This window comes from Ornithorhynchus anatinus, chromosome 3 (assembly GCF_004115215.2).
Source record: "Ornithorhynchus anatinus isolate Pmale09 chromosome 3, mOrnAna1.pri.v4, whole genome shotgun sequence".
Lineage (NCBI taxonomy): Eukaryota > Metazoa > Chordata > Mammalia > Monotremata > Ornithorhynchidae > Ornithorhynchus > Ornithorhynchus anatinus.
Window position 1 is genome coordinate 61,499,774 of NC_041730.1, and position 21,460 is coordinate 61,521,233.

General features: G+C 55.2%; 2 protein-coding genes and 2 non-coding genes across 11 annotated transcripts in view; 1 reads left to right on the forward strand and 3 right to left on the reverse strand.

The window, feature by feature from the left end:
- UBAP2 (ubiquitin associated protein 2) overlaps window positions 1-21,460 on the reverse strand; it is a 129,342-nt gene that overhangs the window by 3,402 nt on the left and 104,480 nt on the right. For 5 of the 8 annotated variants that reach the window (XM_029059024.2, XM_029059023.2, XM_029059026.2 and 2 more), the window contains exons 17-24: window positions 20,227-20,266; window positions 14,328-14,511; window positions 12,667-12,733; window positions 5,760-5,976; window positions 4,498-4,589; window positions 3,577-3,627; window positions 451-480; window positions 31-109 (exon numbers count right to left, since the gene is read on the reverse strand). In XM_029059024.2, coding sequence (XP_028914857.1) covers window positions 31-109; window positions 451-480; window positions 3,577-3,627; window positions 4,498-4,589; window positions 5,760-5,976; window positions 12,667-12,733; window positions 14,328-14,511; window positions 20,227-20,266 — 760 coding nt within the window. The remainder of the gene's footprint in view (window positions 1-30; window positions 110-450; window positions 481-3,576; window positions 3,628-4,497; window positions 4,590-5,759; window positions 5,977-12,666; window positions 12,734-14,327; window positions 14,512-20,226; window positions 20,267-21,460) is intronic. The other 3 variants (XM_029059019.2, XM_039911487.1, XM_029059022.2) reach the window with 3 other exon arrangements.
- LOC120638283 (interferon alpha-12-like) lies at window positions 1,027-4,592 on the forward strand. Its single transcript, XM_039911488.1, has one exon. The coding sequence runs from the start codon at window positions 2,618-2,620 to the stop codon at window positions 3,242-3,244; it is 627 nt and encodes a 208-aa protein (XP_039767422.1). The 5' UTR covers window positions 1,027-2,617; the 3' UTR covers window positions 3,245-4,592.
- Window positions 14,014-14,091, reverse strand: LOC114810533. The gene has a single exon (XR_003758229.1). It is a non-coding gene; the product is annotated as a small nucleolar RNA SNORD121A (small nucleolar RNA).
- On the reverse strand, window positions 15,289-15,370 carry LOC114810531. The gene has a single exon (XR_003758227.1). It is a non-coding gene; the product is annotated as a small nucleolar RNA SNORD121A (small nucleolar RNA).

Below are 21,460 nucleotides of genomic sequence, written 5' to 3' on the forward strand. Positions count from 1 at the left end.
CCGGGGGTAGGGGGCGGGGGCGAGACCAACCTGAGTACGGATTGCTGGCGAGGCCGCCGTCTCGGCCCGTGAGGGTTGCCGGAGCGGGGAAGGTGATCCCGTAATAGTCCTGGAAGACACGCCAGAACGCTGCCGTCAACGAGGCCGGGCCCCGGGCCCCGGGCCCCGGGCCCCGCCCCGGGACGGCCAAGCACCGGCCGGCCCCGCTCCCCGCCGCCACGCGCCGCCGCCGGGGGCAGGACCAGGGGCCACGCGGCGAGGGGCGAGGGGCCGCGGGGCGGGAGGACCGGCGGGAGGGAAGGGGGTGCGGGCCCAGACCCCCGGGGCCGGAGCGCCCCGGCTCCGCCCCTCCTCCGCTCGGCTGCGAACGCCGCAGGCCTGGAAACTACCCTCGGTCCGACTCGAGAGACTCGGGACGGCAGCTAAGAAAGCGGATTGAACGGTACGAACCTGAAAAGGAGTCATCAGAAGAGGAGGTGCCTAAAGGGTTAAAAAGGGGACAGCATGACTTAGTTTGGGCTCCCGGTCCAGGCTGGGGGCGAGCCCCCGCCTAACGCTAAGGGGGACGGCTGGGGCGGGCCTCCAAAGCTGGCGGGGGGTGCCGGGGCGGGGGAAGGGTGTTTGGGGGGGATGCAGAGGGGCGGGGGTGAGGGGGGCGGTTGCGTCTTCTCAGAGGAGGGGCTGGGTGATGGCGATGCCGCTCCAAGCCCAGGAGAGAGGAAATGGAGGAAACCCAGCACAATGGAGAGCGCTCAGTGCTTGGGCCTTGGAGGGCCTCGGGCACCGGGGGGGGGGGGGGGGGGGGGGGGGGGGGGGAGGGAGCTATGGGAGGGGAGCGAGCAGGGGGTGAGGGGACAGGCACGGGGACCGAGGAGCCAGGAAGCCCGAGGGGTCGGGGGGTGGGGGTGCCCTGCCCAGCTCCTGAGAATCCCCACCTTCTCTCCCCCCATCCCACCCCGGACCCGGGAGCCGAGAATTTCCGAAAATTCCTCCGCCGTGCCCCGGCCCTCGTCGTCCGGTGCAGGCCGGGGGAACCGGCCGGGCCCGGCCCTCTACGTTCCCCAAGTGTTCTGGGCCGGGCTGCTTAACCGGAAGATTGGGGGCGGGGAATCTGAAGAAAGGAAACCGAGTTTGAAACGGTCAGTCGGCCCTTCCGACAGGAACGGGCGAAGGGGACTCTCGGTTCCTGGAGAGCTCTCGCCACGGCCCGGCGGGGGTGGGGGATGACCCGACACGAGGAGAGCCCGGGAAGCTGGACCCGGTGACGACTCAGGGAGGCCCAACCGAGGCCGAGACTGGAGGTCGATCCCCTCCCCCGGCCTCCAACACGGCCCCCTCGCAACGGCCCCTATGGGCCCAGGGGACCAGCGAGAAGCTCATTCCCGAAGACCGGCCGTCGCCTGGGGTTAAAAACCGACCCCGTCCAAAGATCCACCACATTCAACTGCCGACTGCATCGACGCGGAGAAGCCGGATGTGCCCGGGGCCCGCTCGGGTGGGGTCGGAGCCTGGAGCGAGGGAGGCGGTAAGGGCGATGGCTCAAGCGGGACTCAGTGCAGGAATGAGTTCACCCGATTCCTGCTAGGCCGCTGGTTTATCGACTGTGGCTTCACACGCCCCTCACGGATCATTTAATGCTTTGTCTGTCACAGAGTGCAGGGGTCGCGGTGCCCCAGGGGAGGGCGGGGAGGGGCTCCCTCCCCCCCTTTCCCACAGCTCCCCGGGGCCCGGACTTCCCATTTGCTCAGCTCTGCCTCAGTTCACCAGTATCACCGGGAAATGACTGGCTTTGGCTCTGCTACAGAGAAATACCTTGAGGGAGATTTTCCTTTCTTCGCCCACCCCAGGAAGACGGGACGCCCCGAGCACGTGAACTTGTCCAGGCCACGGGTTCCGGGGGCAGCCCGGGTGCCCGGAGGCTAGCGGGGCCTCAGCTGGGGAACCGGGGACCAAGCCGGTCCCGGCCTGCTGCCGCCTTCTAATCCGTCGTCCGCTCCTCTCCCGGGCTGGAAGTTGAGAAAGCGTCCGGCCCCCGGGACCAAACTGAGCCGGCGATAGCCCCGGGGGCCAAGAATCCATTCTGTGGGATTGGAGACCCGCCTCACCCCGGGCTCGGATTTTGGGACCAACGGTCCAGCCCCTCGACCCTGGCCGGGGGATGTGGAGAACTACATTTGGGACAGAGGTGAAAAGGCTGCTACACCCAAAGGGCCCGAGGGCAGTGGTCACCACCAATCTGTCCTGGTTCTCTGTCCTCCTCAGTCTTCCCAAGTGGAGGCCCGCTCTCGCTTCCTCCTGCCCACGTGTTCCGTGGGTCTGGGGCGGAGGCAGGCCCTTCTGTCTCTGTTCGAGGGGCTCCCTCCGTCGGCCCAGGGTCTAGGAGAGGGCCTCCAGCTGGGTGTTGGGAAGAAGAGGAGGAGGAGGAGGAGCCCCGAAGATGGATGAGGCTCTTTAGGCTCAAAAAGGAGGAACTGGATCAAAAAAGTACCGGAGGTTAATGAATGACCAAATGGAAAATGAAAGCGACGCCTCCTCAAAAGGTGCAGAAGAGGGGGAAATTCTTGAAAACCAAACAATGATGAAAGGAAAATGAGCTCGTGAATAAAGCCAGGGCACCATGGAGCCGGCCCACCCACAAGCCGGCCACAAGTCGGTCGGTCCGCCGGTCGGTCGTCCGGCCGGCATGGCTCAGCGAGGGCTCCTGAGAGCCTGGCTCTTGCTGCTCTTCTGGGCCGGGGCCTCTTCCCCTCACTGCTCCGGCCTGTGGCACCAGCTCCCGCGGGGCCTCTCGCGCGCCTTGCAGCTCCTGGACCAGGTGGCCGGCAGGTTCCCCCTCGAGTGCCTCGGGGCCGAGGAGAACTTGCGCTTCCCCCGGAAGGTCTTCGGGCCCGCGCGGCCCCGCCGGCCCAACGCCATGCTTATCGCCCAGCAGATCTGCCACCAGGTCCTCGATGTCTTCAGCCGAAACCTGCCCCCGGCAACCTGGGCCCGGGACAGCCTGGAGGCCTTCCTGCGGCTGCTGGACCGGCAGGCCGAGCGGCTGGGGCCCTGCGGGGCGGGCCGGGGGAGCCCCCGACCCGCCGGCGGCAAGCTGAGGAAATACTTCCGCAGAGTCCAGCGTTTCCTGAGGCGTGGCAACCAGAGCGACTGTGCCTGGGAGATTGTCCGGGCGGAGACCCGGAGGGGCCTGCAGATGACCGAACTCCTGGTGGCCCGGCACGGGACCGCCCCCAGCCGTTTCTGACTCCGAGACAAAGCGACGGTGGGTGTCCCTCTGTCATCGAGTCTCCGTTTTGAAATACATTCTCTCTCTCGTTCTCTCTCCTGCCTCTCTCTCCCTTCACCGGCTCCTGGGTCCTTTGAGGATGCGGCACTCCAGAAAGACCCAACTGTGCCCAGTGACCTCAGCCAGATCCACCTGAACGGCGGGGTCAAGGGAAGAGGAAGCAGGCAGCTCCTGGCAAGAAGGGCAACCCTCCCGCCCCCCGCCCCCGACACCGCGGGCTTCGTCTGGCACGATCGGCCCCGGGAGGGCGAAGGGGCCGACGAGCACTCTCGCGACGGCTTCTGACTTACCATTGGCAGCCTGGATTGGAGCATCTGGAGATCATCGTAACCATAAATCTGCTTGAAGACACAGTAAGGAGACGAAGCCATCGTATCAATCCTTGGCGGCACCGGACCGGTCCGAGGCCCCCTTTCGGAAGCCCCGGGGCTGGGGTCTAAAACTCTGGCCGGGTCAGGCAGGGCAGATCCCTGCCCTCCGCCCCCCCTGGGGGCACAGCGCTCCTCCACCTCCTCCCCAAGGATGGGCAGGCTCCCAGAGACTGGCCAGAGGAGAGTGGTGAGACCGTTGGTGGGGGGGGGGGGGGGTAGAGGAGGAAAAGGCTTTGGTTCTGATGACTATTCAGCTCCAAGGAGGAAGACAGATTACCAGCCGCGAGAAGGGGTGTGTTGCTCGGCAGACAGAGAGGGTCCGTGCTCCCACCGCGACCCGGGGCTTGGCCGCTCAGGTGCGGGATCCGGCGCCCCTGAGTTCCGGCCGCCGTCCAGTGGCACCCAGCAGGTACAAGAGCCGCCACTTTGTGGGCAGGGGATCCCCAGCAAAAGCCCTGGGCCCCACACGAGGGTGGGCGGGGGAGAGACCTCATCTACCCTCCCCAGCTAGCCAGAGCGGTGGCTCCCAAGGCTCCGTCGCCTCCCTCAAATTGCTGGCTAGAGCCGGACCGTCGGGCTCTAACCACCCGGCACTCCCGGGCAGATGGGGAAAGGAAGTGCCTTGGAGGGGGCGGGCTGGCTCCCAGCAGCTCCTTGCCTGCTGACTCTTTATTCCCGGGGCTTTCTGGAGCCAATATCAGGGGCTCCTCCCCTCTCCGAACCCTCCGGGATGCTGGTGAACCAGCAATGCCCCCAAAGCCACCCCCAAAGCCGCCCCCAAGGCCTTTGGACCCGGGTCCTTCACGCGCCAGACCAAGAGAGTCCAAGCCAAGGGCTTACTGGGTAGGCAGGCAGGAGTCCTCCGGGGCCCACGATGTACTGGTTGTGTAACAGCGGCGGGACTCCCTGCGGCAGGTTCGGGGGAGCTTTGCCTGGGAAAGCAAAAAACGGAAGCGTTCAGAGCCGACGAATGCGGTACAGGCCTGGCAGATTTGGGCAGGGGAAGGGAGGGAGGTGGCAAGCGCACTCGAATCGGACCCACTGGAGGGAGGGGGAGCCTCGGGACTTTTGAGGCTGAAGGTGGGTGGCAGAAGGAACGCACTGCAGTCCACCCAGATATGCAGGGCACTGGAAGAGTAGGGGGTGGGTATGTGGGTACTGAGCAAGGCAAGTGGTGGGCATATGTGTACATTTGTGGGTATGCGTGCTGGCGTGTTCTAAGAAGGGAGGAGGGTCGGGGATCAGGAGCCCGGAGTAAAGACAGGCTTGAGCGGAGAGCGGGGAGGTGTGGGGGTCAAGGGTGAGGAAGCCTCCTAATGCCCTCACAACCTGGCTAAAGCTGGGCTTAGCTCGCAAGCTTAGTTCCATTCGGATCTTCTCCATCTGTGATTCGCAAGGGAGCCTACCCCAAAGCCTCAGTTCCTACCCAAGTTTGCTGGTTAGGTCAGTTCATTCCCTGAACAAAGGGTCCCGGGAACCAGGCCCGTCTAGAGCAAGGAGGCTTCTGAATTCTCACATGAGCAGAACAGGGGTGGGGGGTGACTGGACATGGGGGACAAATCCTTCAAGCGGGTCCAAACCCTGGAAGGCCGCCTCCCCCTCGCCGGGCCCAGCCCGACTTAGAGACATGCTCATGCCTCACATGCCCTGCTTTGGCCCTGTGCATATGGAGTAAATGAGAAGACCTGCCCTGCCTAAACCTCCCCACCTGACAAGGGGCAGCAGGGGCTGACTCTACCTCCGAGCTGTGTGCTTGGACCCACAGCCCTCCATGGGGAGTGGTGGAAATGGGGAGAGGGTGTGGATATCTGGGTTGTGGCTAGTTTGGTTCCATTTTGGCAACGGCCCCCCAACCCCATCCCCTCACTACACCCTCTCTGGGAAACCCAACTCAGGGGAACATTCGGGGGAGCACAGACTTCTCGATCCAATTCAGCTGCTCTCCTTGACCCGGAACCCAAGTAACAGCCCCAGAATCCAGGAACAGCCTAGAGCATCGGAAGGACAAATGCCAAGCCCAACAGCTCGTGAGAGCACTTGCTCTTCCTTTAGAAGCCCCAGGCCCCCGGCAGAGGGGTGGAGAGAAAGACCCGGTCCGGTACCTGAAGACACCAAGGGCGCAGCGCGGGTGGTGGCGCTTGGCATGGATGCGCTGGGCACACTCAGCCCCAAGCTGTTTGTAGTGTTCATACTGCTGCTGGCCATGCTGACGACGGAAGATGTGGTGCTCGTGGCGGAGGTGGCGGCCGGAGAGAAGGTAGTGGTGGTGGCGGCGGAGGACGGGAGGGCGGCGGCGGCGTTGTTCTCGGCCCCCGGATGCTACGGAGACAAAACCCGGGGCGCTTCAGCTCGGGGGGGCGGGGGTTGCTGGTCGGAGAGCGGGACAAAGCCCAATCCTTGGCCAGAAGGGAAAGACATCCTGCATTAACCACAAGTCACCAGCCCGGGTCAGGTCGGAGGCACCCGTCATCCAGTCAGCTCGCCTTTGGCTAGAACGTCTGGGGACGGGCGCGTTCCCGACTCGCAGTGGGTCAACAACAGTGGAGAACGCTTTCAGGCCCTGCCAGTGAATGACTCGGGGCCGGGGAAGGGGCATAGCAGGGTCGGGATGTGTGTTCCATACCCGAATGGTGCCAGATGGGAGAGTCCAGCAGACCGGGAGGACTATAAACCCGTGCAACCTGAACAGATGCCTCTCTCTCTACAGAGAGCATCAGCGTCCCACAGTACTCTAACCGCAGTGTTGGGAGCTAGCTGCACCCCTTCGGCCCATATCGAGGGTGCCGCCCCTGCCTCGGGTCCCAGGCCAGAGCCCGTTCACATCGCCCTACCCTATAGGCAGCTGGGGTGGCTGGGGGGATGGCAGGGAGAGCTTGGTGGAGGAGGAGCCCACTGAGAAGGAATTGAGAAGCAGCGTGGCCTAGCGGATAGGGCCCAGGCCTGGGAGTTAGAGCACCTGGGTTCTAATCCCGGCTCCACCACTTGTCTGCTGCGAGTCCTTGGACGACTCGCTTCATTTCTCTGGGCCTCAGTTACCTCTGTCTGTAAAATGGGGATTAAGACCATAAGCCCCATGTGCGACATTAAGCCACTATATGGCAATAAGTCCTCTTTTTCCTAGCTCGCTCCTCCTTCCGTGTCATCGATATGCTTGGATCTATGACGTTTGGGTATTTGATACTCGTCCCACCCCCACCCCACAGCACTTATGTACAGATATATAAATTATATATTATGAATTATTTATATTTAATGTCTGTCTCCCCCTGTAGACTGTAAGCTTGCTGTGGGCAGGGAATGTGTCCGCTAATTCTGTTGTATCGTCCCCTCCCAAGCACGAAGTACAGTGTTCTGCCCATATTAAGTGCTCAATAAATACCACTAATTGACTGATTAACATGCACCGCGTCCCACCCGATTAGCTCGTATCTACCCTAGCACTTAGCGCAGTTGTCTGGCACATAGTAAGTGCTTAACATGTAGCTATTTTTTTTTTTTAAAAAAAAAAGACCTCTGTCCATCTAATGCCTTCGCTCTGCAGGATGGGGGAACAGGGGTTGCATTACCGAAGACTCTTGACTCACTTCAAGTAAGGACACGGCGTGCCGTGTCTGGCAAGTGCAACCCCACAGGCGGGGAAAGTGACAGCCCGCCATCTCCTCTAGACTGTAAGCTTGGTGTGCACAGAGAACGTTTCTACCAACTCTGTTAGACTGTACTCTCTCCCAAGCACTTGGTTCAGTGCTCTGCACACAGCAGGCGCTCAATATGTTCAATGGATTCGCTGACTTCGATGGATGATCTAGTTAATTTCCCAATAGAAGTAATGGCAAAAGCAGATTTAACAGGTGGCAACAGCCCCAACGCCATGACTCGTGCAGTTGTTTAAAAAGAAAACGGGAGCAGGAAAAGATATTTTTCATTTTTTAAAAGGCATTTGTTAAGCGCTTACTATGTGTCCAGCACTGCTCTAAGCGCTAGGGTAGATACAAGCTAATCGGGTTGGATACAGTCCATGTCTCACATGGGACTCACAGCCTTAATCCCGGCTTTACAATGTGAGGTAACTAAGGCACAGAGAAGTGAAGTGACTTGCCCAAGGTCAAACAGCAGACAAGTGGCAGAGCCGGGATCAGAACCCGGGGGGAAGGGTCCAAAGGCAAGATCCTTCAACGGGGCAGTGGCTAGCATGACCAATCAATCAATGGCATTTACTGAGTGTTTACTATGTGCATGACACCGTACTAGGCGCTTGGGAGAGTACAACACAACCAGCTGAGGAGTGCTCATGTCTACATGCGACACGCCCTAAGACATCAGTTCTTTCTTGCTCACCTTAATGACTGTGGTATTTCTTAGGTTTATTACCCCATGGTAGGTACAGACAACTGTTTCTGTTCCATATAATAATAATTATTATGGCATTTGTTATGCGCTTACTATGTGCTGAGCACTATATGGGCTATACAGTCTAAGAGACAGAAAGAGAGAGCAGGTACCTTACCCCTTTAATTCACTAGATGGACTATAAGCTCACTGTCAGCAGGAAACTGTAATATGTTTTAGTGTCTTGCCCCCGGATCTGTACCCTTTATTCACCCCACCCTCAACCCCACAGCAGTTACATACGTAGCTGTAATTTATTAATGTCTCTCCCCGCTTCAGACTGTAAACTTCTTGTGAGTAGGGATCGTGTCGACCGATTCTGGCTTAGTACAGTGCTCTGCACCCAGTAAGTGCTCAATGAATACGGTCGATTCATTGTCCGTCTCCCTCGCTAGACTGTAAGCTCTTTGAAAGCAGGGATCGTGTCTACCGGTTCTGTTGTACACACCCAAGTGTTAAACAGTGATCTGCACAGGGTAAGCATTTGATAAATGCCATTAACTGCCTCGGGAAATGGGATGTCCAGTGAAGTAACCTGCCCAACGTCACCTGGCCAGCTAGCAGCAGAGCCAAGATTAAAACCCGGGTCTCTGGGCCTGTGCCCTTTCCACCGGACCCTGCCACCCCTTTCGGCTGGGATTTACAACGTAAGCCTGCACTAGGTCAGTCAGGAGAGAAGCACGGGTGAAGGACTATCTGGAGAGGGAGGGCGGCCGGCTAGCTGGCTAATCCAGGAAGACCCGCGGCCTCACACTCAGCCCCCATTTCACCCACAGCTTTATTCCTCTCTATCGCCATGCGGAGGGAGCTCTGAGAGCCTCCGGGTGCTCGGCGTAAAGGACCCGGGGGGCCAGTGGTTGAAACCTGGCCATCCCACCAGATGGCTGCTGCTTACTGCACGGCCTAGTTGATAGAGCACGGGCCTGGGAGTCAGAAGGACCTGGGTTCTGATCCCAGGTCTGCCACTTGTCTGCTGTGTGACCTTCACTTCACTTCGAGTGGACTTCAGGTCCACCTCTCTGTGCCTTAGTCACCTCATCTGTAAAATGAGGATTAAGACTGTGAGCCCCAGGTGGGACAGGGTCTGTGTCCAACCCGATTTTATTGTATCCAACTTAGTGCTCAGTACAGTGCCTGGCACATCGTAAGTCCTTACCAAATACTATTACTATTATTGTTCTCATCCCTGAAAGAGGACTAGGGAGCAGGCAGGAGCTCCCGCTCCAGCCCCGGCTTTACTGAGGACAGTATTTATTAAAAGCATTTAGAATATACACAGGTGGGAATTAGACATGGTCCCCATCCCTTGGCAGCTCACAACCTAAAAATAAAAAGGAGAAGAGGGGACTGGCGACAGATACATATGGAAAGATGGAACCGGAGTATGTGTGTTCTGAAGAGTAGCCGTAGGAATCTCTGATTTCATGAGAGCCTGCGAAACCTGGATCCCTTAAGCCTTGATGTTCCACCCCGCCTCACACTCGCTTCTTGGCTTGATCGGTGGGTCCCAACAGTTATTACCGCGCACATTACACGGGATCAGGAGAGTGGTAACAATGAACCGCTTCCTTCGCTGCAAGGGGTTCTCTGATATCCTTTTTTTTTTCTCCTTCCAATCAAACCATTCCTGATGGTGATGGAGGAAGCGGAGGAATATTTCCACTCTGCAACATTGCTACGATCTCCTCCTTCTTCCAGAGGCTGTTGCCTCTGGCTGCTTCAAGCCCACCCAAATGAGGCTCACAGAATGCAACGCGGGGGCGGAAACAGCCCGGCATCTTCCGGGGCAGATGCCCCAATGGAGATACCAGTCCCGATGGCATTTTCCCTGTTCCCAGCTCAGCATCTCCCAGTATTCTATCCGCTGGGGTCCCCGGGCAGCCGGCCCAATGGAAATCCCAGTCCTGACTCAGTCCCGATGGCACCCGTCCTGTTCCCGGCCTGACGGCTGTGAGTCTCTACAGAAGACCGTCTTTATCCCTTACGGAAAATACTGCGGCACCGGAAGGTATTGCAGGGGCCCGGTGTCTTGGCAAGCGTTGTGAAGGAGGGAACGGAGGTAGGAGTGGGGAGGAGAGTCAGGTCTAGGCAGAGGCAGAAGTGCTTAGAGGTGCCACCCATAGCCACAGAACGTGCCCTTGGGGACTGCACCCCTTCCCCACCGCTGAGCCGTTAGAATAAGCCCTTATGAGGACATAAGGCCAGAGGTGGGAACCTTGGCAGCTGGGAAACGGCAGCTGGGGAAAGCCGCAAGTTTTGCTAAGTTGAAGCGGGGGAAGAAGAGCTGGAAGACAGCTCAGGAGACACACACCCAGCGTCACACCACCGCAGCGCACTCCTACAACAGTGCTTGGCACATAGTAAGCGCTTAACAAATACCATAATTATTATTACCATTATTATCACTACAACAGACACACCTATAGCATCGCACCACCGCAATGCACACCTCTAACACAGGCACACCCAGCATCACACCATCAACACCAGCCAGACCGAGCCACGAGTGTAGCTTGGGGGCACGTGTGGGGCCGGGGAAGGGGGAGCGGAAGGGCGTGGGATGAGGGAAGGAAAACCGAAGGGGGCAGGAGGGAATCAAAGCGGGGAGAGGGGAGAGGGGTGCCGAACAAGAGGGAGAGGAGGCTCTGAGCAAAGATGAGAGATGGGTACAGATGAGAAGTTGGTAAGATTCAATGAGGCGGGGGAAACTCCCAAATGTCCCTATTTCAGTACAGGCCTCACCTACTTCTAGACGGGGTCGGGAAAGGGGGGTCTCTCCCACTTTCCCCTCCTAACGTGCCTGGGCCACAGTCCCCTCAGGTGGTCAGTCCCAGCAGCACTAGTGAAGTCAAAGAGGACGGGTCACCCGAAGAGTGCTGGCAGGCCTGGGAACTCCGGCTAGGCGGGGACCCGGAAGGGGTGGGGCAGGGCTTGGGCCCCTTCATTGTGGGGAAGAGGAGGCTGGTGGGCAGTGTCTGGGCCACTGCTGGAATGCCAAGAAGAAGCGGCGCGGCCTAGGGGCCCTCATCTCCCCCAAGCACCAGCCAAGCAGCTGTTATTCCGGGCTGGCCAGAGACGGATCACCTGATTTGAAGAGGCAGAGTGGCACAATCTGGTGGATAGAGCACAGGCCTGGGAGTCAGAAGGACCTGGGTTCTAATTCCGGCTCTGCCACGTCTGCCACGTGACCTTGGGCAAGTCCCCTCATTTCTCTGTGCCCCAGTTACCTCATCTGAAAAACGGGGATGAAGACTGTGAGCCCCGTGTGGGACATGGACTGTGTCCAATCTGGTTAGCATATATCTATCTATCCCAGCACTAGGTACAGGGCCTGGCATGTAGCAAATGCTTAACAAATACCATTAAAAAAAGTCTTCAAACTGCCCATCTGTACCATGTGGCCAGTCCCTCCTCAGGCCCAACAATCCTGATGTTTGGCTGCACCACGGCCAGCACTTTGGACCAAGTTCAGGCGTGCATTCCGTGGGCTCCGGAGTAGGCACAGACAAGCCCCAGTGTTGTAACAGACTTTTGTTCTGAGGCCACGGGGATTCTAGGTGGAAGGGTGAGGGAAAAAGGGAGAGGGAAGGGGGGGGGGGAATAGAAAGGGTGGAAGGGAAAGAAGGAAAGGGGAGAGGGAAGGGGGAAGGGAAGGATATCCTTGGCCCAAGAGTTCTCTTATGGCCTTGCTGATAGGATGCAGGAATCCTTGCCCAGTCCAGCAAAGTCTCTTGAAAGTTCCATGGTCTCAAAAGGTTGGCTGGGAAGCCAGGGCAGTTGCCTTTAATCCCCCAGTGACCCTGCCTAATGGCCTGCATGAAGAGTCCAGACCTTCAGGGGTGCCCCACCCACTTGCATCACTATGGGGAGAGTGGGCGGGGAGGAGGCTGTGTGGGCTCACCCCCCAACTCCCTCTGGCCACCCTTACACCATGCTGGAACGTTCAGTGCAAACCGCTGGCAAATGGGACATAATCACAATAACGATAATTAAGCACTTAATTATGTGCCAAGCACTTTATTAAGCACTGGGATAGCTACAAGGCGATCAGATTGAACCCAGTTCCTTTCCCACCTGGGACTCCTTGCTGGGCTGCTTTCAATTTGGCAGTGACTACCACTGGCTAAAACTTCAAGGCCCGCTCACCTCAGCCTTCTCTGGAATTCACTTCCCCGACTCAAAAGCGAAAATGTCACCGGACGGTCACATGAGCCTTTTCTCTGACCATACGGTGTCCCAGAGGACAGCCCTCGATCAACAGCAGCCGGCTAGGATATGATTTTCTGCTGCAAACACCTATTAAACTCTCCCAAGCGCCTAGTGCAGTGCTCTGCACACAGTAAGCACTCGATGAAACAAAACGATGGAAGGCCAGAAAGCCCAGCCCTCGGAACAGACCTTATTCGTAGGCATTTCCGAATCTCCTCCTACCTTCCCGGAACACGACGGCTCCACGGACCCGACTCTGGCCAGAACTCTGTGTTTGGATGTACCTGGACGGCTCGAGGGGACTACAGACCTTCCGGCAAAACGGCCAATCTTTTGAGAAAGACGTTAAGCAGACCTCGAAGTCACGGGAGGAAAGCGGACCGTGCGGCTGGTCTTGGTACCCGGAGAACTTACTGTGTGTGAAGTGCTAGACGACAGTGCTGCTGCTGAAGAAAGGCTGTTCTGATGACTGGAGAGTGAACTACAAGACAAAAAAGCGGAGAAGGTGGAATTTCCAGTTAGAACTTGCCCAGCACAAGAGAAGCAGCCAGGGTCCCCTCGGCTCAGGGATTCGTTACGCTCTGCTTTTTACTGACCCCTAGATGGGTCCACCTAGAGGGCAGGGAGGGGGCCAGGACCCACCCTGGCCAAATGCCAATGAGCAGTAGGTCCCCCCGGTTACCACCACAGCTTCCAGGCATCAAGCGACCCATCGTCGATGCCCAGAGCAGCCACTCCAAGAGTCCCACACGGCTGCCTCGGCCAGCTTTCTGTCTGTCTGTCACCACCTCCGCTTAGGGAGCAAGGACTCCCTGGGGAATGAGGGAGGGGGATGAGGAGCAAACTCAGGAGGTGCCAATTCAGAAGCGGCAGCTAGGGTTGCCTCTGGCAGTCCAGCCTCCATCTCTGAGACGTTTGCCCAGGTTGGCCCAGGAATCGATTGATAGTAATTGAGTGCTTACTGCATCCAGAGCACTGTACTGAGCACCGAGCTGTCAACTTAATAGGGTGGGGAGAAGGTGGAAGCCCCAAGAGTGCCTAGGAGGCCTTGAATCAACAGGAAATTCCCTCAATATCCCCCAGGCTCATTCATTCAATGGGGAAGCAGCGTAGCTTAGTGGAAAAAGCACTGGCTTGGTAGAGGTTATTGGTTCTAATTTTGACTCCGCCACTTGTCAGCTGTTATGACTTCTGGCAAGTTACTTAACTTCTCTGTGTCTCAGTTCCCTCATCTGTAAAATGGGGAGTAAGACTGTGAGCCCCACGTGGGACAACCTGATTACCTTCTATCTACCCCAATGCTCAGATCAAGTGCTTGGCACACAGTAAAGGCTTAACAAATACCATCATTATTATTATTTATTAAGCACTTATTGTGTGCAAAGCACTGTACTATGCACTTTCTGGCCTTCCAGTGAAATGGACCCTTATAAACAAACCTACAAACTCTGGTGACCAATAACATACTTCCCGTGAGGAAAAAAACACCAGATTTTCTAGGAGAAGCAGGGCCTTTTTCACTGAATTATTGCCAGCCAGCAACTGAGGGGGCTGTACAGGACAAATGACCTCGGGCTCCACATTCAGCGTGCTCCAAATCAGAGGCTGGATGACAGCTAAACCCCTATAGCCTATATGATTCGAATCAGAGGCAGGATCGCGCCCCCCCAACCCCCCCACCCCCCGGCCTAAAAACTGACACCTGGGCAAGGGGGCAGACAGTTCCACCAGACCCCAAAATCCATTTCACCGCGACCTGTGCCGAAAGACTCAGTCTTGAGTTCTCCTCAAATTAGGTCAGATATGTGCTTGGAAATCAGGCATCATTGTCTTTCTCGGGCGCTCTGTTAATTCCAGTCCAGTGGGTCCAGCCTGAACCGGAGCCAAACACCAATGAGCCTGAGGCACCTCACTGGGACAGGTGGGAACAGGACGGGATGACGGAGTCAAGAAAACACATGGCCCCTCGATATCACCTGGGCGCATCTCCCATCACGTGCGTGCCCACCCTTGGGCGTCGTCAGCTTTCACCTCGTTTTCCATGCAGGTCCCCCCCTTTGCCCCTTCAAATATACCTGCTCAGCTGAGAGAGGGAGCTGCTGGACAGGTCGCTGGCCTGGGCTAAGGAGGGCAGCGTGGCTGTGTGCTGTGGAGCTGAAGGCAGAAGCGGGGTGGTGGAAGCCGTGCTGGGCAGAGACCCCGCCGCTGGCAACGCGGGAGAGGGATCGGTGGTCTTCGGCGACGGGACGGATGACGTAGCTGCAACGAGGCGGTTTAAGTCAGAGAGGGCTCCCCCGGGGGGAACGGAAACCCTGGGCTTGAGCGTCAAAGAAAAGAGAAGTCATTTTGTGAGCAGCAAGATGCGGGGGTCGGGTCAAATTCGGGTCAGGTGCCAGATTAGGAACCGCGGCCGAACTCTACCCGAGGGGGCCGGGCTGAGGCGAGGATAAATGACTGGGAATTGTTCCTTTTCCATTTCCAAAGGATATTTTTCTTGCCCATAGCATAAGCTAGGGTTGCACGGCAGAAGTCACGATCTTCCCGACAAAGATTGGCCAATTTTAAAAACGGGGCTGAAAGTGTGGGACAGCCCTAACTCCCATCTTTACTTGGGACCGCGGAGTAATCCTTCAATCGAGAGGAAGGCCCGCTGGGTGCTACATCAGATGAGGGGGGAAAAAAAAAAAAATCAAGAAAACTGCTGAGATAGGGGAAGCAAACACACACACGCCACGTTCTCCACCCTCACACCCACCAGTGTCAGATCATATATTCCTTCAAATTTATCAGCTAACCATGCAGATCAGGCCGAAAAAATCCAATTGTCTTTGGTCTGTTGGCTTGCTTGCGTATTTTAAACCTTTTGGGTCTGGAGAGTAGATGTCGCTCCATCCTGCCCCTCACATTCAAACTCTCAAATGCCACCTTCTTCAGACCTGCGATCCAATACACCTTGCCCGGACTGACGCACCTCATTTTTCAGACCCCAAGGGCTCAGTGAATAGACACATTAGTGGATAAGAAAGCGCTTATGCTAAGGAAAAGACTCAGTCTTCAAGTTGTCCACACACACAATTCGGATATGTGCTTGGAAAGGAAACATCACTGTCTTTTCGGCTGACGCTCGTGTGGGAAAGGCTGTAGGGTCAAGGTGAGAGCTCTAGAACCAGTTCCTATGTAAAAGCAGGAACACGAAGGTGTTAAAAAAAAACAAAAAAACGAGCATCTTCTTAGTTTAAAACCAAGGTGTTTTAAAACTTAGGTTTTAAAAACAAAGTTTTTAAACGCTTTGGGGCTCCGTCTTTCTCTTCCCTTTGACCAGCAGAGACCTGGTGGACAAAGCGGCACTGACTCTATCTTGGATCCGCTCTGTCGTTTGGAAGGTGGGAAACAGTGGAGTGCTCTGCTCTGCGTGACAACGCTACAGGTTCTCTGTACCCATCGAGGATGAGGTCCAACATCTCAAGTGGGGAAAGAGCTGCTGGACCCACATGTATCTGTTGGGATCTACTTTACCTCACCTGTAAAAATGGGGGTTAAGACTGTGAGCCATATGTAGGACAGGGACTGTGCTCAACCTCTCTTGCTCCTACCCAAGCTTAGAACTGTGCCTGGCACATAATAAGTGCTTAAAAAAATACCATAAACCCTCCTGCCCCAAACCACCACCACCTCCACCACCAACAGCAAAAAGGTGGCCTGGGGTCTGGGAAAGATCTATCTGCAGAGGGATGGTCGTGTGCAGCGGTTTTGTAGCCGTGTGGCCCGAGCCTGTCGATCATGTCACATTCTTGGGCGGCCTCATCAGTATTCGTGAAGAGCTGTTCTTCCCATCAAATGCAAAGCACCATAAGCCTCAAAGTGAAGATCCCCCGAGAAGCAGCATGGCCTAATGGAAAGAGCACGGGCCTGGGAGTCACAGGTCGTGCTGCTGCCTGACCCTGGGCAAGTCACTTCACTTCTCTGTGCCTCAGTTACCTCATCTGTAAAATGGGGATCTAGATTGGGAGCCCCATGAGGGATAAGGCCTGGATCCAACCTGATTACCTTGCATCTACCCCAGAGCTCAGAACAGTGCTTGGCAGAGAGTAAACGCTTAGCAAATATCAATTATTATGGCATCACCGCCGGACACAAGCACAGGATGGCTACTAAAGGACAGCGGAGCAAATGGCCCCTGCTGAATAACCATAGTGTTGATAAGTAGATGATAATGGCTTAATGAAAAGAGCTTAGGTGCCAGAGGTCATGGGTTCTAATCCCCGCTTCACCACTTGTCAGCTGTGTGACTTCGGACAAGTCACTTCTCTGTGCCTCAGTTACCTCATCTGTAAAACAGGGATTAAGACTGTGAGCCCCATGTGGGACAGGGGCGGTGTCCAATCCGATTACCTTGTATCTACCCCAGTGCTTAGAACAGTGCTTGGCATATAGTAAGTGCTTAATAAATACCATCATTATTATTATTTTGATAATGAGAATGAAGATAGTATCTGGGGTTGGACTGAGCACTGTCCTCTTTTCATAGCACTTTGACACCATTCATTTCACTTACCCTCCCCAGCAACAACCCTGTAAGGAAGGGACAGTTGAGGAAACCAAGGCCCATGGAGGTTGGGACTCCCAGTGTATCGGTTAGCACTCTGGACTCTGAATCCAGTGACGCAAGCTTGAATCTCGGCAGGTGCTGTTGCGTTTTGCCTTTGTTTTCCCTCTAGACTGTAAGCTCGTTGTGAGCAGGAAATGTGTTTATTGTTGCACTGTATTCTTCGAAGTGCTTAATATAGTGCTCTGGACACAGTAAGCACACAAAAAATACGACTGAATGAAGTACTCAGCAGGCCAGCGTCTCCTGACTCCCAAGCTCTTTCCACTAAACCACACTGCTTCCCAGTGAATTATCCAAGGGTGACGAGCAGGGTGGGCAGTGTGACAGTGAGGTCTGAGGAAGAACAAGTGTCACTGAGAGGCTAGGCTATTGCTGGCCAACTGGGGAGGGGGGCGGGGGTGAGGGAGAGGAAAAGCAGCCCAAAGGCCAAGCTCGAGGAGAGCCATCAGGAGAGACGTGCTCAGGTTGAGCAAGGCATTGAGAAAGGTGGCCGGCTTCAAAGCCAGGGACAGTCGGCCCCAATGCGGAGGGTGGGAGATGATAGCGGAGCATGCCGGGGGCGTGGCCATCTCATCCACAACCGATGCCACCCAAAGACGTCGCCGGAGGAAACACCTCCAAGACAGGAAGCATCTTGGAATCTACCACAGTGGGCTTCATTGTTAGCATCGTGTTTCTGTTGCACTTTCCCCGGAGTCAGGGGTCATGGGTTCGACTCCCAGCTCTGCCACTTGTCAGCTGTGTGACTGTGGGCAACTCACTTAACTTCTCTGTGCCTCAGTTACCTCATGTGTAAAATGGGGATTAACTGTGAGCCTCACGTGGGACAACCTGATTACCCTGTATCTACCCCAGTGCTTAGAACAATGCTCTGCACATAGTAAGCGCTTAACAAATACCAACATTATTATTCCCTGCCTTTCGGAGCCCACCGTAACCCGGTAACACACCTTAAACCTTAATGCCAGACCAAAAAATAAATGAGGAGGCATCAAAGCAGCGTCCCCTAACGGACAGAGCATGGGCCTGGGTGTCAGAAGGATGTGGGTTCTAATCCTGGCCCTGCCACTTGTCTGCTGTATGACCTTGGGCAAACCACTTCACTTCTCTGTGCTTCCGTTACCTCATCTGCAAAATGGGGATGGAGACTAGGAGCCCTAAGTGGGAGAGGGACGGTGTACAACCTGATTATCTTCTATCTACCCCAGCGCTTGGTAGAGAGCACTTAAATACCACAATTATCATGATTACTGTGCTCACTGTTTTGCCTGCTAACAAAACTCCCAGAAGGGCTAAGATGCCACCTACGTATCCTGACCATTCTGCCCTCTTACCACACTATCTTTTAACAGGCAGGGCTCTCCGTTTCCACGAGAGAAGAGTCTCAGAACTTTATTTACCGATCAGAATTCATTCAAGGGCTACCAAGGAGTTTGTTTTTTTCCAAGAAAGATGGCCAGTCTCTACTTTTTACTCCAAACCAGTTTTCACGGGTCTCAAAACCCGAACTATACGGTCACTGCAAAGCTACAGACGGCCACTAGAGAGTAACATCCTTCAGCACCTGAATGGTTAACACTGAGCCTAGAAGCATCGATGGCAAACCTCTGTCGATCACATTAGCTCCAGAAATATTTTATCCTAAGGGGACATTATCCAATTTATCGAACAAGCCCATGTTTACAGAGCAGGGCTCCTCCCAAGCAGAACTGTTTTAAGTCTTCTGGGCTCCTCTCCAAAACTGTCACTCCCAAAGGAAACACACAAGGCCAGGCTGGGGCAAGTGAGGGGGATTAGAGCCAAGACGGAAAATAAGGATCCTGAAAGGAATGGCCAGCACTGACCAGTGCCGGGCGACAGAGGGGCCAACATACAGAAAGGAGGAAAAAAAAAAAATCCAGCATCCAACAGTTTTCTAAGGGCTCGGCGAGTCCTGTCATTCAAGTGAGGTTTTTTAAAACAGAAGCGGATGCACTGCATCATTCTGCTCAAAGGGGCCGTGTCCAAGAGAGGAAGCAGACGGCCAACCCCGTGTTCAGAACTTTTAGGGTGTGTTTGTGCGGGGGGGAGGGGGCGGGGCAGGCGGGAATGGTAACCAGAAGAAGGATCGTGAACAGAGAATTTACAGACAAAATAGGGCAGAGCTCTAGTTTGAAAGCAAGACCATCTGAGGCAGAGGAGGTCAGGTTTCTTGACTCGCAAGCTCGGCCTCAACGGTATAACTTTTTCCTGCTCACCCCGCTCTATAATGGTCCCGTTTCTAAGCCTCGGGGCCAATAGCTCTGTCAAGTTAGCTGGCCACAATTCATCATCTCTGTGCCTTCATCTGAAGGGCCAGGTTTCCAAGTTCTTCCAAGTTCATCCAAGAACTTGGATGAGAACTCCATCTGCTCCACCACTACACTTGCAATGAAATCTACAACGGCCTGTAAAAGCAGCAACCGCCCTCCAGAAAAGCGTCTCCTGCATCCTCGATTTCTTGTCCATCCCTCCTCAGCTGACACTGTCCTCGAGACAGCCTTGGAATACTCCAGATGCTACTCCTCAAGGCCACCCCCAACTTTGCTAGTGCAACTCATGATTCGTGCAGTGACAGCTGCAAGCCTGGGCCCAACTCACCCACCTCACGCTCCAGGCTTTGGGGGCGGGGGTGGGGGCTCTCCCTTCTCTCCCAGGGCTCTGTTTTCTCTCCCATTTCTTCTACCACTCCAGCCATCATCCCTCAAGGACTCTTCTTTTTACTTCATACATACGCGTCCCCTCGAAACACGCCCCCACAAACCGACCCAAGAATCATTCCGTTCAGTTCAATCTCCACAGGTCGGATGACAAGTTTTCGGGATGTTGAGCCCTCGATGGAGCCGAGTGACTTTTAACACACCCCGCGGAAAATCAATCATCCAGTGTCGGTTACCCAAACCACAGCTAGATCGAGTAATCCCCGACAAGTTTACAGGAGCAGATGACATCGGGGTTTCTCTGTCCTAACACGCAAACTCGACCCCTTTCAGAAATCTAAACACTCACAGCCCTCTACGAAAGCAGCAGGCAGAAATGGATCAAAAAATCAGCTAATTCCCCGTCGCAAAAGGCATCGTGAAAATCTCCCACCAGATTAGGGGTGGGTGAGGTCTGGATTTTGGGGGAAGATCAACACCGAGAGTGAACCAAGCACCACACCCCAGGAATCGAGAAGCCTCTGAAGAGAAATGAAACCCAGCTGGACGAACAAGGAGACAAATCAGTCAGGTGTATCGTATCATCGGCAATCGGCACACTCGCAATCCGGCCACAGGTGAAATGGAAATGAAATTCTCTGCTAGCGGTGCAGACTGAGCAGGGCGCCCTGGTCTCTGCGTACTTACTGTCTAGAGTCTGCTGTGTTCGAACACCACTGTGTCCATTCTGTAAGGGAAGGAAGAGAGAACAGTTAGCCACGCAGACAAATGATTGCTTTTTAAGGGGGGGCTGAATCACTCTGCTGAGTGTCCACTCAGCTCTTAATCCAAATCTTATGCCCATTTCGGTTAGCAAGCTCCAAAGGGGGAAAATACAATGCCCTCTCTTACATAATACTTTCAAGAATTGGAGAGGATTAAGGAGAGTCCGTCGTGAAGGAAGACCTCTAGGATACAAGGCTTAAAGTGTAACTCAGAGGGAGAAGACAGTGTTCCACCAACACAGGCCAGTAAAGTTCCAGTTCAAACAAAACCCAGAGGCCTCCACCATCACTAAACCTTCAATTAATTTAGTTGCACAGGACACACCGTTCTTAAAATCGGTTCTCTCTTAGGGGGGTAGGGAGAGAAGCGAGGTCACATCCACCGACAGTGAAATCCAGCTGCTTCCTGGATGTGTTGTGAAGGAGGTGTTGTGACTTTTAATTTCTTCTGAGAGCTGCCCGAGAAGGGGAAAAAGGCTGGGGGAGTTTAGAGGAAGGGATGGGGTGGGGGGGAAGGCAAGCTCAAAGGGAACTGAAGCAGAGTTAAAATGGGGGAGGATTCCTTTGCCCAGGATTGAGCTAATCTGTCACAACCCAGTCTCAACTGCATTAAGAGGGAAGGAGAAAGAACACAAGTTTGCCCTCTCTGGCTACATGAGAACAGCTCTGCCAAAGAGAAGACTCGGCAAAGAAAAGTAACAGGGCCGTCAGCATATTTAAAGGGGACCCAGCCTGATTAAATGGAAGAACAACTCGGTAGCTGCGTTTCGCGGACTCTTGCAAGCAGGGCTTTGGAAGCGCTGTAGTGGGGTGGGAGTACTCGAGCCTGCCATGGCTCAGAAAGCTAAAACATAAACTTGCCAGTAAAGGAAAGAAGGCAAGTCTTGGCTGGATAAACTGCATTTGGTGCAGTCTCTTTCTGTCTCCTATTTTACACTCCTCAAGAGCAGAGTACAGATGACAGTGAGGGCTGCGTATTAAAAGAGAATACACAAAAGCCAACCACTAGATAAAGGGCTACACAGGTCGTTGGCATTTTGGCCAATGAAATTAACTCAATAATTAGGTTGTAGGATGGAAGGTTATACTTGCGCATAAAATATCCAAAATATGAAATCCATAAATGAGAGGGGAATCTAAGCTCGTTGTAGGCAGGG

Excerpts from the sequence above, each read along its gene's own strand:
- LOC120638283 (XM_039911488.1), top strand. The coding sequence starts at position 2,618 with ATGGAGCCGGCCCACCCACAAGCCGGCCACAAGTCGGTCGGTCCGCCG.